The sequence below is a fragment of the Psammomys obesus genome, unplaced genomic scaffold (genome assembly GCF_907164565.1).
Source record: "Psammomys obesus unplaced genomic scaffold, mPsaObe1.curated_primary_1811, whole genome shotgun sequence".
Classification (NCBI taxonomy): domain Eukaryota; kingdom Metazoa; phylum Chordata; class Mammalia; order Rodentia; family Muridae; genus Psammomys; species Psammomys obesus.
In genome coordinates, this window is record NW_026596039.1 from 18318816 (window position 1) to 18331755 (window position 12940).

General features: G+C 55.8%; 1 protein-coding gene across 1 annotated transcript in view; it reads left to right on the top strand.

Moving 5' to 3' along the window:
• Positions 1 to 12940, top strand: part of Cspg4 (chondroitin sulfate proteoglycan 4) — a 34802-nt gene that overhangs the window by 5387 nt on the left and 16475 nt on the right. Inside the window, exon 2 of the mRNA XM_055622213.1 lies at positions 12629 to 12792. Coding sequence (XP_055478188.1) covers positions 12629 to 12792 — 164 coding nt within the window. The remainder of the gene's footprint in view (positions 1 to 12628; positions 12793 to 12940) is intronic.

Here is a 12940-nt window from a genome sequence, read left to right on the forward strand (position 1 = left end):
AAAGAAAGAAAGAAAGAAAGAAAGAAAGAAAGAAAGAAAGAAAGAAAAAGAGAAAGAGGGAAAATAATAATAATATAAAGCCTCTGGGCTGGGATGTAGCTTAGCTGTCTAGCAAGCATGAAAGCTGGGTTTGGCCCCAGCAGCATCGCATAACTCTGTGATAGCATGCACCTGTTATCCCACAACATGGAGGTAGAAGCAGGAGGATCTTGAGTTCAAGGTCATTCTTACCTAAATAGAGTCTAAGGCCCTTAGATGGGCTTGGCTCAATAGTGAGGCTACATGAGATCCTGTGTCAAAAAAATAAAATAAAAACTGATTTAACAGAGGATTTTGTGGCAGAGAGAGATAGAGAGAAAGCAACAGAGAGAGACTGAGACAGAGATAGAGAGAGTGAGAGAGGCTGAGACTGAGGTTGATTAGGATTTCTTCCTAGCTTTCAAAGAATCCCACTCAAGCCTGATTACAGGGCTTCCGGTAAAGTGCCCTTCTGCAGACAGTTCAGCAGGAAGCCTGAAGACGGGGCCAGCCCTGAACACAGCCTCCTCACACTCAGACTCCCACTCCGCTACTCCTACACTCAAACAGGACCTTCCTGAACACTCCGGTGGCAGCAGTCTCATGGTCTCGCTGCCGGCGGACCCCGCCACACCATTGCCATGCCCTTGTCTCCCTCCAGTGCATCGGCCTCCATGGTCAAGGTGAATCATGTCCCTGTGTCTGGCTGGTGAGCTAGGCCATCAGTTAACATCTGCTCTCTTCAGCCCTTCTCATGGAGCTCTATATAAAACACGCGGCTTTCACCTTCCCTCTGTGCTGACCATGGTTAGACACTCAGCAGGTGTGTATGCAGGAAGATGCGTGTGCCCACACATACACAGACACACACAGCGCATTGTTCAGTGGACTCTGACGAGGAGTATGTCCAGCCCCCAAGGCAGCAGCGCTAAGGAAAGCCCCCAATTCAGGACACATACCCTGGCCTCTGACTAAGTCTAGGCCAGTCTGCTCTCTGGGGAGCAGAGGAGACTGGGGAGAGGAGAGCAACTTCCGTTCCCACCTAAGAGCAAACCCTTCCCCTCCCACATTTCAGGAGGGGCAGCTATAAATATCAATGGGTCCAGGATGCCGATTCCCACGACATCAGCTCCTCCCTGCCCCCTTCTTTAGTGCACAGGCACTGGGGCCAAGACGCTCTGCTGCAGCTGGGACAAGGCAGGCTCCCCCCCCCACTTCCTGGCAGAGGGAGAACAAATCACCATTTTGGGGAGTCTCTGGGCTATGGATGAGCTCCTTTCCTATTCTCATTTTGACTCAACCCCCACTTTTCCTGCTCTCAGCCCTCAGTTCCTCAGAGACTTTCTACAGGGAGACAGGAGGCTAGGCAGAGCGGTTACAAACAGGGCGGTTACAAACAGGGTGTTATAGCGCTTATCTGGGATTAGATCCCAGCCCTTGTGTGACCTTGGCTCGGCCCACTCATAGCCTCCAGCCAGTCCTTTATAAAACAGGAAAGAATAGTTCCTACTTCTCATATGTGCTGAAGACAAGGAGACCAGATCGTGGCCTGGGGAAATGGCCCTGCAAGCGTTTGTGCCCACGGTATACTGTTATTCTGTTCCTACTGTCTTTCTGCGGCGGGTGGCTCAGCAGTGGGGGTGATGCTGTTCAGGAAGGTTTCCAAGACAAGAGCTCTGCTCTGAGGGCTGCCAGCCACCCACCACACCCCCAGCCCAGGACCCTTCACAAAGTGGAGGCGGGGTTCTGCATCTGTCCTGCTTGAGGGCTGAGGTTCCACCCTGCTGGGATCCCAGTGACAGAAGCAGGTCCCTCCTGGGTACCCAGAACCTACTTCCCAGTAGCTGACAGCCATGCACAGGGCTGATACGCAGCTGAAACCTGCCAAGTGAATAAACAAAAGGTAGTCAGATTCTGTCCCCAGAACAAGTGACCACAGAGGAGAAGATGGGCCCCAGCCCAGGTTATAAGCAGCGGAACCCAGAAGTCTGTGTTTTTCTTCCCTCTAGCCAACCCCACAGGGCCTTCCCTTGGTACACTCTCCGGAGCCCAGTGATGGAGACATAAAGTGGCTCACTGTCAGGGTACCACAGGACCCTAACACCTTATAATCAGCAATGATGTCTGCATAACAAGGGGCGGGAATTCAGGCTGAGAGAAGTTGAGAAGAGATCTCTGGGATGTGATGGTGGTGGTGTGCGTGCGTGAGTCCAGAGAGGACACACGAGAAGTGAATTTCCAGAGATGGCTACAGGGTGAGTAGCCTAGCACTACGACCCTAGAGGAATCCTTGGGATGAAGGACTATCCAGAGTCTAAGCCTCCAAGTTGAGATCCTACTGTGTGGGCACCTCTACCGTCACCCCATAGCATTCTGGGAAGGCCCGGGCCAGCTCCCCGGATGTGCTAATAGAATCCAAGCGCCTGTCCCTGGCTGTTTCTGTCTCCAGGCATCTGGGGCCGGGGTGCTTCTGGCTGCCCATCTGTAGCCCAGCTGAGCCCTTCTAGAAGTAGGGCCTGAGATGGAGGCTTCTTCTTCCAACTAGTGGCAATCTGGGGATAGGGAACTTGAGCCCACGCTTACCATGTGCCAGTTGAAATCTGACCCCCATGTGTAGGAACAGGGCACGGGCTCAGCTTCTAGCTAGTAGGATGGGTTGGACCCTCCGTGGGGCTTAAGGGCACCGGTGAGCCAGTGTTCCCGGGCATTGGGAAATCACTTCCCAAAGTTATCCCCAGACCCTAGGGCTCTCCCAGAATGAGCGCTTCCCTCCACCCCCGGTTCCCATCTTCCACCCCCTAGCCTGGCCCCACCCTGCCAAAAATAAACTCAGACCACCCCATTCTGTCCCAGCCAGACCCACCCAAGCCTTCCAGAGCCAGTTGAGTCACTGCTTGGGACTGCTCCTTTTTTTAACTGTCTGAGTCACCGGTTGTGGCTATGGCTGTATGACACATGCCCAGGCTACAGTCAGCCCATAGCCCCTAATAGCACAAAAAAATGGCAACATCTGTACAGTGACCGGGAGCAGGTGTATTTGGCTTGTGAACCCCTCAGGTCTAGGAAGCTCACTCCCTGGCAATGCAAAGATGGAACTGGCCCCAAAGGCTCTGCCTTACCTCTAGCATTTTATTGCACTCCACCAGACCTAGGCTTACACAGCAAGAATACCAGGAGAGGGGTCTCCAAGCATAGCATTTAGGGATGAACAGGAAGGCCTGTCTTGTAGGCCACAGACAGTAATAGGAATGCCAGCTATTGCCAGGTCAGGCCCTACACTGTGCATTGAGCACCCGAAGACTCCCTGTTGCTCCCACCTACCCCTTCTTACAGACCCATGAAGCTGCAGTCTCCCTCATGGTCTCCCCATCTCTCTCCCAGGCTCTTTTCTGTCTCTCCGTGCCCTCCCTCCCCATTGCTGGTTCCGCATCTCTGCCTTTCCCCACTCTGGCCCTGCTCCTTCTTTATGTCATTTTGTTACCCAGTTTGGGTGACAGTCTGAAGTGTTCCCTCTACTACTGGAACCTCAAGGTCCTCTTCTGGCTTCTCAGTAGACAGAATAGACCCACACCCACCCATCCCCACAACGAGAGTCTGGGCCCTGGAGACCAATAATCCCGAGAGAAATTTTCCATTACCTTCACCCTTCATCGCCCGGTCCCCTAGCCCAAAGCATAGGCTACATCCTGTCCCAGGGAATGTCAGGATCCCACAAACACTTCCTTAGAGCCTGGGGGTGGGGAGGGGGCCTGGGAATGGCCCTCCTTGAGCCCTGCTGGAGCAGAGGCCTGCACAACTTCAAACCCTATCCTCTGTCTGTGGTTATGCTTCTAGCTATAAATAGGGGCTCACAGTCTGTTTTCTCTAAAAACAAGCATCAGACTGGGTCACCATGGCCAGAAAAGCAATCTCCACCTCTCCTCAACCACTGTGTCCAAGCCCTTTAGATGGTTAGTAGGGCTAGAAAGGAAGTGGGGTCGGGGGTTGAGACACAGCAATCTCCAAGGTGCTACCTGGAGCAGCTAGGGGCCAACCTTTATACATCCAACCCCATCTCACTCCATCGCACAATGTCAGTCTTTCACCTGAGACTTGCAGTGCAGCACAACTCCCCAAGCCACAGCTGAAGTGTCTTTGCACCCCAAGTGAAAGGAGGGTGCCATGCCTACGAGACAGGCCTGTCCTCGCAGAAAAAGGAGAGAAGAGCTGGATCCAAAACAGAGCATACTTATTGGCTAGATTTGGGCATAAAAAGCCTGAGGTCCAGCAAAGCTGGTGCCTGGAAATTTCAAGGGAGATGAGGGGAAACGCTGTGGACAGGAGCAAGGTCACCCAGGGTTTTCCACTTTCAGCTTCGGGTTGGGAGCCTGATTGTGGGATGGAGAGCCACCAAGGGAGGATGCTGGGCAAACCAGTTTAACTGTGGCTGCTGCTGCTTGCAGTGGAAGGCAGGAAGTTAACTAAGGCAGACACAGGATGGTAGTGATCTGCCTTATCGGATGGCACAGTGGGAAGAGAGATTAATTTGTGTGAGAATTTTGAGGCAGGATGAAGAGTGAATGGATATCCCTTGAGTATGAGGAAGGAGGAAGGAGTGGACCTAGAAGAACTTGGGTTTCTGTCTATAGTGGCTGCATAGTGGGACGTGATCTGGGCCGGTGAAGGGGTTGGGGCAATGTGACCTTGTTTGCTATGAGTGGGGATGAACGTGTGGGTTCCTGTCCCCGATATCCAAGGCCACTGGCAGTAGGCCTGAGGGCCCAGCAGAAGAGGCCATCCATGCCTGAGGCTGGAAAAGAAAAAGTAAGTCTACTGTGGCAAGAGTAAGGCTTAGCTCCTGGGAGCCACAGGCAGCAGGAAAGCTCAGTGGGTACCAATGGGTTAGCTCAGTGAGCCTAACCGGAGGCAGGCTCACATGGAAGGCCTGATTTGCCTCAGGCTGTATGCAGAGGCTCTGTGACTTCTGGCCTCAAGCTTGTAGCCACAGACTCCTGTGGCTGAGCACTGGCCCCGGGGGTGTTTTGCTACTCTGCCAATGTGAGACAGACCTCCTTGATAGAAAACTCAGGACTGGAGAGATGTCTCAGAGCTTAGGAGCACTGGCTGCTCTTCAGGAGGACCTGCGTCTGATTTCCAGCACCCACATGCCAATCACAACTGGCCACAACTCCATTTCCAGTGCATGTGACACCCTCTTCTGGCCTCCACAGGGACTGCATGCATGCAGTACCCAAACATACATGCAGGCAAACACCCATACACATCATCATCATCAAAGTTTTTAAAAAGAAAATTCTTGAATGGGCCAAATGCCACCTCCTTTTGATTTCCACTCAGCTACCTACTGACGCTTCCCGAAGCTACACTTCCATGGAGCTTGTGGATGTACACGTGCCCTAGGCAGGGACATAAGCCTGGGTCCTACCCTGAAGAGCTTCTAACATGTGGGGGTGTTGCTCAATGGTAAAGCACATGCTTAGTATGAGCAAGGCTCTGATTGGCTCTAACACACACGCACGCATGCACGCAGGCTTCCAACTAGAAGGCCAAAGCTGAACCTCAGGATCTACTTTAGTCATATCTCCCTATCACTCACTGTCTGGGCTGGCCTGAATGAGGATTGTTCCCCTCATCTAAGACTTCTTTTACAGATGAGAGGACTGAGGCCAGAGAAAATTAAGAGCCCAGGTCCCTGAGTTGAGGTGTGTGTGTGTGTGTGTGTGTGTGTCTGTCTGCCTGCCTGCCTGCCTGCGTGTGTTTTAGGAAGCAGATGACCCCTAATCTAGCTCCAGGTCTTCCCCTCTTCCGCAAATGTTAGACGTGAGACTTTAAGGAACACGGTCTGTTCTGCACACACAGAGCCACCAGGCTTTAAGCTCAGCACTGTCCAGGCCCACAGTCATTGCTTGCTATGCCAGCTCACACCACTCACGATCTCCAAGCCCAGCCTTCCAGGAGAGGAAGCCCTAAGCACCCTCCCAACAGCCCTGTGACAATACCCCCCTCTCATGACTCCTATGTGGCACTAAGGGGACGCTGACACACGAGCCCCGACTGGGAGAGGGCTTGGCCCAGCAGACACCCTCAGAGTAGCTTCCCACCCTGCCTAGCTCCTAGGCCCCCACCCCCATTTCCCACCTTTCCTAACCTCCAAGGCACCAGTGGACAGGACTGGCACTTCATCGCTGGCTTCTGAGAAGACCAGGCCACCCCTTGCCAGCCCCTCCCTCTCCCGGCAGCTCCCAGGAGCCCACCCGCAGCTGCTCCAGGAGAAGCCAGGCAGGCCTACCCTGCCAGCCAAAGCAGATGCGTTCCCTCCGGCCCTCCGCCCCGCCCACTTCCACCGGACCCTGACAGAGGGAGCCTCAGGGGGACAAGAAGGGAAAAAGTGTGTCTTCCCCAGGCAAGACGCCAGCCCTCACACCCTCCTCCCACCGCCGCCAGTGCAGATGCTCCGCTTCCGACCCACGTGCTTCAGCCACCACTTCTGTGTACACGCACATAGCAGCCAGCCTGGCCTCTGTCCCTCTGAACCTCTTGTACTAAATGCCCTCGAGAAGCCTCAGTGTCTTCATTTGTAAGGTGGGACAAGTCTCATAGAGTCCGAATAGGGCTGGGGGGGATCCTTTTTTTCCCTCTTATGTGCCAGTAACATTATCCCAGCCTGGGCCCACCAGCGATGGGAATCTCCTACCTCCTAGGTCCTGGCCAGCCAGGGATAGGGAATGTGGAAAAAGGCCTGGAAACCCACCCATCTGAACGAGGAGGAAAATTATAAGGCAGAGAAAAGCCTCTTGGAATTGCTCCCCACCACACTGGTTCCACCCTCATAGCCTGGGGCAGGGGAGCAGCCGAGCTCCACAAAGACTTCATTGAGGCCTGCTTCCTCCCTGCCCCAGCCTCCAAGCCTGGGTGGACTCCGGGAGATGGGTTCCATCAAAACCTCTCATTTTCCCCCTTCTTCCTCCTGTGCCCCACATAGCCCCAGAGTTGGGGTGTGTGGCTGGAAGCCCAGGATACCAGCAGTGCCCCTGCGGAGCTCACAGGGCATCTAGCAGCCTCTTCCCGCTCTCTCCAGGAGCACTCACTCATCTGGACCCCTCTCCTTTGGAAGTCATCCTTAGCCCCTAGGCATGGCTGGCTGACGGTAGTTTTTGGAAGACCAGTAGTAAGGCCAGTGCCACAGCCAGAGCTCAGGCAAAAAACAAGAAAACTAAGTTCTGTTCTGGCCTCTTTGGGAGTTCAGGGAACCAAAAAGTGAGAGAGAGTCAAGGTCCGAGGGTGACTCTTGTGGCCCCGAAGTTCTTGGGATGAGGGGAGGTAGACTATCCTGATGAGTCCAGAGGTCCTCTGGTGTTCATTCTGGGAGGCTGTCTGCCTGTGAATCTCACGGTGCTTGGTGGTCCAGCACTGCCCCGGGATGAGGTCTTGTCTCCTGAGAGGAAGGGCGGCTCTGACTTCCAATCCTGTGCGACGTTGAATTGGTCTCCTGTTGTTCGAATGGCTGGGAAGGCTGGACTCTGGTGAGGGTGGCTGGAGAGGCTGGACAGGGTGTAGTCCCCAGGCATGGGGCAGCTCTCAGCACTGAGAGGTGTGGCCTCAGCTGGCAGCCCCAGCTGTCACACCTATGAAGGCTATTTGTTGTCCCTGTGGCCTGACCTGGATCTGTTCACCTTCCCTTTCAGACCTTCAGAGAAACAGAGGTGAGAGAGGATGATGGTCTGGCGCAGGGTGATAGCCTGGCCTTGCAGGGGTAGGATGTGCTGATGGAGGGCATGTGGGGAGCAGAGAGCCCCCAACTACGCCCACCAGGCAGATTTTCTCTTGCCAAGGGGTCTAAGGATGGGGCAGGTATGGTAGATTATCCTTCAGTCCTGGCCAGCCAGGATCCAGAACAGTTATAACAGTCCTTGAACCCAGTACCCAGCATCGTCACTGAACCCATTCTCACCTTCACATACTATCCAGGTATGCTGATCCAACACACACACACACACACACACACACACACACACACACACACACACTGGCTACTCAGGTCTGTGGGGACTCTGTGGGCTGCGTTTGTCAGTGTGTCACTTTGCTCCCTGAGCCCAGAGCAGGGAGAGTCAGTGCCCAGGACACCAGCCTCCAGATTCTGGCCACCGCTAGTCTCTTTCAGGTTTCTCTGGCTTGAGGGCAGAACTCTGGTGGAGAAAGGAGAGGGATTCCTTGGAGGTCCAGGGGAGGAAAACTGGCCTGAGGCTGGGTGAGCTCAGGGAGAGCTCCGTGGCTCGGGCAGGGCACTGGCCCATCGGTCCCACAGAGGCTGTATTCAGCTGCAGGTGAGCCCCCACACCCATCATGGTAGACAGAGAGCCCTTCAGCGCTGCCTCAGCCCTCCCAAGAATCTACCCTGCAGCCCTTGAAAACCTCACCCTGCCTGCTCAGACCTGGCACCAGGATATACCACCCTGATGCCAAGCCCCACAGGCTGCAGTAGAAGGTGCCGGTGCCGTCCACTCCCCCAGGGCAGGATCCTCTTCCTCCTGGCTGGCCAGACCCCCCCACTCCTGCCACAGCACTAGGCCCCTGCCTTCTGTCTCCCTTGGCTTCCCTGCTCCCTCCCTAACTCTAGTCCATGTCTCTTGAGTTCAGTCTTTGTGAGGCCGGATCACTATGTCTCATTTTCAGTATTTTTGCCGGCTCTCCTTTTCCATGCACGCACATGCGCACATGCACACTCATATTCATGTGCATTCGTACAAGTGTGAGCATGTATGTGTATGTGAGTGTGTGTGTGTGTGTGTGTGTGTGTGTGTGTTTTACATATGTGTGTGCGGCTGGATGGCGATGGGCGAAATGGTCCCCTCTGTGTCCACCTCTCTTGCAGCAGCATTAGGCGTCACCCCCATGCTCGCATACCCAGGGCCCCCCCCGCCCCGCTCTCAGCTGGGCAGCAAGCACCCCTACTGCCCATCCTGCCCAACAGCTCCGGGCTCCCGCTTTCTCCCTTATAAAGTCAGGCGACGGCAGACAACCAGGAATGCTGCCTCTACCCGTGACGCAAGCCAGCTGTGGGGGCCAGCCCGACTGCCCCGGGCTGTGAGGGGTAGCATGGAACTCGTGGGGGTTCACTGCCAGGGGGTAGGGTGTGCTGTGGGCGGGGCTGGGAAAAGGGTTAGATGGTGGCTGAGCTGAGACCTGAAGTTTACCCTTTTGAGACCAAGAGTCTCCCCGGTAGCCCCTATATGGGGCCGGCTACAGAGAACTTTGGTATTGTGGAATTTGTTCTCCAGGGGTGGGCACCCAGAACAGGGGTAGCCAAAGGCCTGGCTCTCTAGTACATCCTAGGATGGGAGTTGTACTCTTAGTTACAGGAAGATGGGTGCGGGGGAAGACAAAAATGGGGGGAAAGAAGTGGGGGAGAGGTGGGGGAGCATCAGAGGGCAGAGGTGGGGCAGGGAGCAAGGCCGAGTCAAAACAGTGATACTGAGAAACAGGACAGATAGAAAGACAGTTGGCTTGCACACAGTTTGGGGGATTGTGAGGAGCTGGGTCTACAGCAGCACCCCCACCCCAGGCCTAGGAAAAGCATCTAAACTGGAAGCCTTGCTGCCAGCCAGGCAGACAGAGTCCAGTGCACACAGAACCCTACGAAGGTGATACAGAGTTGGTGGGCAACCTCAAGCGCATGTGAGGCCCCCAAAAACATTAAGTGGGGAGGTGGAGGCCTCAGCCTTATGCAGGGACCCCGAGCTACCAGCACGATCCGGGGACTGTGAAGGCTGGCTAGCTGCGATGACCCAAGCGTCCCTTGACCACCTGTGAAAGGGATTCGCATGGCAGGACACTAATTCTGTGTCCCAAGCCTGGGTCTCAGGAAAAGCATGGAGCCACCCCACCCTGGGCCCAGACAGCGGCTCCCTGTTCCTGAGAGGAAGGGCGGGAAGCCACGAGGCCTCCCCACCTTCAGCAGAACTCGGGGCGGGAGGGGCGGCAGCCCTCCAGGAACACACGCCTCTTTGAGGGAGCCAGGCCTGTCCAAGTAATGGCAGGCAGGCAAGGGAGGCAGGCCGGGCTGGGCACAATCGCTCCTCTGTCTTAACAGCTCTGGGCCCTTGTGCGTATACACAAACACATGGCCTTACACAAACCCCAAAGACAGCCCAGCACCCACCCACACACTCACGCTCATGCGCTGCACATCTGCGTAGCCCTGGACACTCACCTGTGACCTTCCTCTGCCAAAAAAATAAAAATAAAAAAGCCCACACAGGCAGCAGGCAGCCTTTCCGCAGCCCCAGCTCCTCTCCCAGAGCCTGGGGCATTTGCCCCACCCACACAGAGGGCTTGGCCTATACACGCTACCACCACAACCCCCCTCCCTCAGCCTGCTCCACTAACTCTCTCTGCTTATAAGTTATCTAGAGCCACTGGGGGGTGTGGGATCCGAGGCCACCACTGCCCTACCCAAAAGGATGTATGCCTCTCTGACAGCCTTTCACTGATCCTTGTCCCTGAGATCATTTATTCTCCTTCCTCTGTGATGCTTTATGCCACTCTCACCTCCTCCGAGAAGTCCTCTGGGATTGACTTCTTTGGCTTGTTATTTCTCCATCCTGCACCCTCTTTGTATCTGAAGCTCCTCTCCAGCTGCCCCTACCTGATGACAGCAATTCTGGATGCAGCCTATCAGAAGGGCTAAGTGTACGGAGGTGAGGGGGTGTGCTGTCAGAGTTTCCAAAGCCCCGGCCAGCTTGGATTCAGAGGCCTCTGTTCGGACAAGGGGGCTGCCTGGCCTGCACACTCCAGCGACACAAGGCAGCCAGTGTGAGCGCCTCTCCACACAGGAAACAGCAGGGCCCGCTCCCTCAATGGGCTCATTCAGACCCCCAGCTCCCTGGAAAGTACCTCTGCTTCCTGCCACCCTCCCAATTAGCCAAACAGGCTGCTGCTCTCTCCTGTGGGAAAGGAGCAGAGGCAGGTGGCTCAGTGGTCAGGGCTGTACCTCAGTCTGAGACCTGGGAAGTTAACACACCTCCTGTGCAGGGGAGTGGGAGAGTGCCCCTTCCTTGTGGGTGGTGGGCAGCCCAGCCCCGGTTTGAGATGTTTATCTCTTCGTGGGACATAAATATTCTCTGGGTGGGCAGCAGCACGGGCTCCCCAAGTCCCTGAAGCTTTACTGCCCGGCTCTGGACAGCTGCTCCAGGCCGCTCCAGCCCACCGGGTGGTGGCTCCATCCTGTGGGGGCTTCGCGCTCCACCCACTGTTCTGTGGCTGCCGTTGGTTTAGCCCGCACAAGCACCTACTGCCAGCTACTGTCTCGGGCTGAGGTTCCCCACACACACGGGATGTGCTGGGCCTGCAGAGCCTGCCGGCCACCCCTGGCCAGGTGGCTTTGTGCTCACTCTATCCTTTTAACTCAGGGGCCACCAGAGAGGATGTCAGCTCAGCCCTGAGAACAGAATTATCTTTCCTGGCCATCCCTCCTGGGGCAGAAAAGACACAGGCCCCTGCAGTGGCTGATGCTGCTTTCTCAGGCGGATGTCAGCTGGCTCAGGCTGGCCGAGGCCCAACACTGTGGCCGATCTCTATCAAAGCCGTCAGCCTGACTGACCCCTTCAGAGAGGCCTCACGGGATGAGCATTCTCTTCTTCTCCTCCTGTGCTGTTTCCCCAGTGCTAGGTCACCACAAGAAAGGACCAGAAATGGTGTGTCCGGCTGGAGACAGAGGAAAGCTAAGTTTCAGAAACTGCCTGGAGGAGGGCTGAGGCCGCTTCAGAGGAGGAGGTTCTCAGTGTGGTCCCAGGGAGCCTGGATGTATGTGGTCACTAACCCTGGGCAGACCGTATCAGCTGCAGAGGAGTACCTCTCTGGTCCAGCTGGCAGACTTGTGATCCATCCCCAGCCTTGTGCTCAGATTCAGTCAGCCCTGGCTTGGGCTGAGGAAGGGAAACTCCGCTGCTGTCTTCCCTGGCTCCTTAGAGAGGCCGGATGTGGCCATTCATCCGAGAGTAGTGATAGCGCTGCAGCAGGAAGCAATCTCAGAGTCATGGAGGAAGCTTTGGCCCGTTTTAAGTCTGACACTGCACGTGCTTTCCATCTGGCCTGAGGGCCTTTGTTCCTTGGCAGACTCTGAGCATAACCCGTCCCAGCCCACCCCACCCTCACAGGCACTAGGCAAAGAGCAGAAGAGTAGAAATTACCTGCCCGCGCACCACTGTCAGGCACCACGTCTGCCACGGCCAGCCACAGAGAGGAAATGTGGTCCTGGCAAGGGGCATGAGGAGCCCACTCTAGGGCGGAATGTGATTGGGGACCAGCCTTCACTGTGAGGGTCCTCCACCCCGGAACTCCTCCTGGGGACTGTGCCCACCACGCCAGATGATCAAGACAAGATAGGGAGAGACCAGAGCCGGGATGGACGTTCTCTGAAGCACAGAGGTGGTGGAATCCTGTAGCTTCAGAAACCCGAGGAGACTGGGTTCCTAACACTGGAATCCAGGCAGCACCGCACAGAGCCATGGCCATGTCGGGAACCCCTCCCACAGCCCAGCTGCAGATCTCTTTGGTACCTGGCCCCTCCTAGCAGGAGCCTGACCTTGATCACAGCCCCCTCTCTCGGCAGCCTCCTTCTTTGGGGAGAACCACCTGGAGGTGCCCGTGCCCACGGCCCTGACCAGAGTAGACTTGCTGCTGCACTTCTCCACGCCTCAACCCGAGGGCCTGCTTCTCTTGGCAGCGGGCCAAGCTGACCACCTACTGCTTCAGCTCCACTCCGGCCGCCTGCAGGTGAGTGGGGCTGCTGGGAACAGGGCTAGGGATCCTTCCTCTAGGTTAGACTGCCTCCCTTCGGGCGGTGCGGCTCATACAAGTCACCTCTGCCCTCGAGTCCTGGTCTGTCTGCTGTAGTTGGACAGCAATGTCCCGGAGAAAGTGA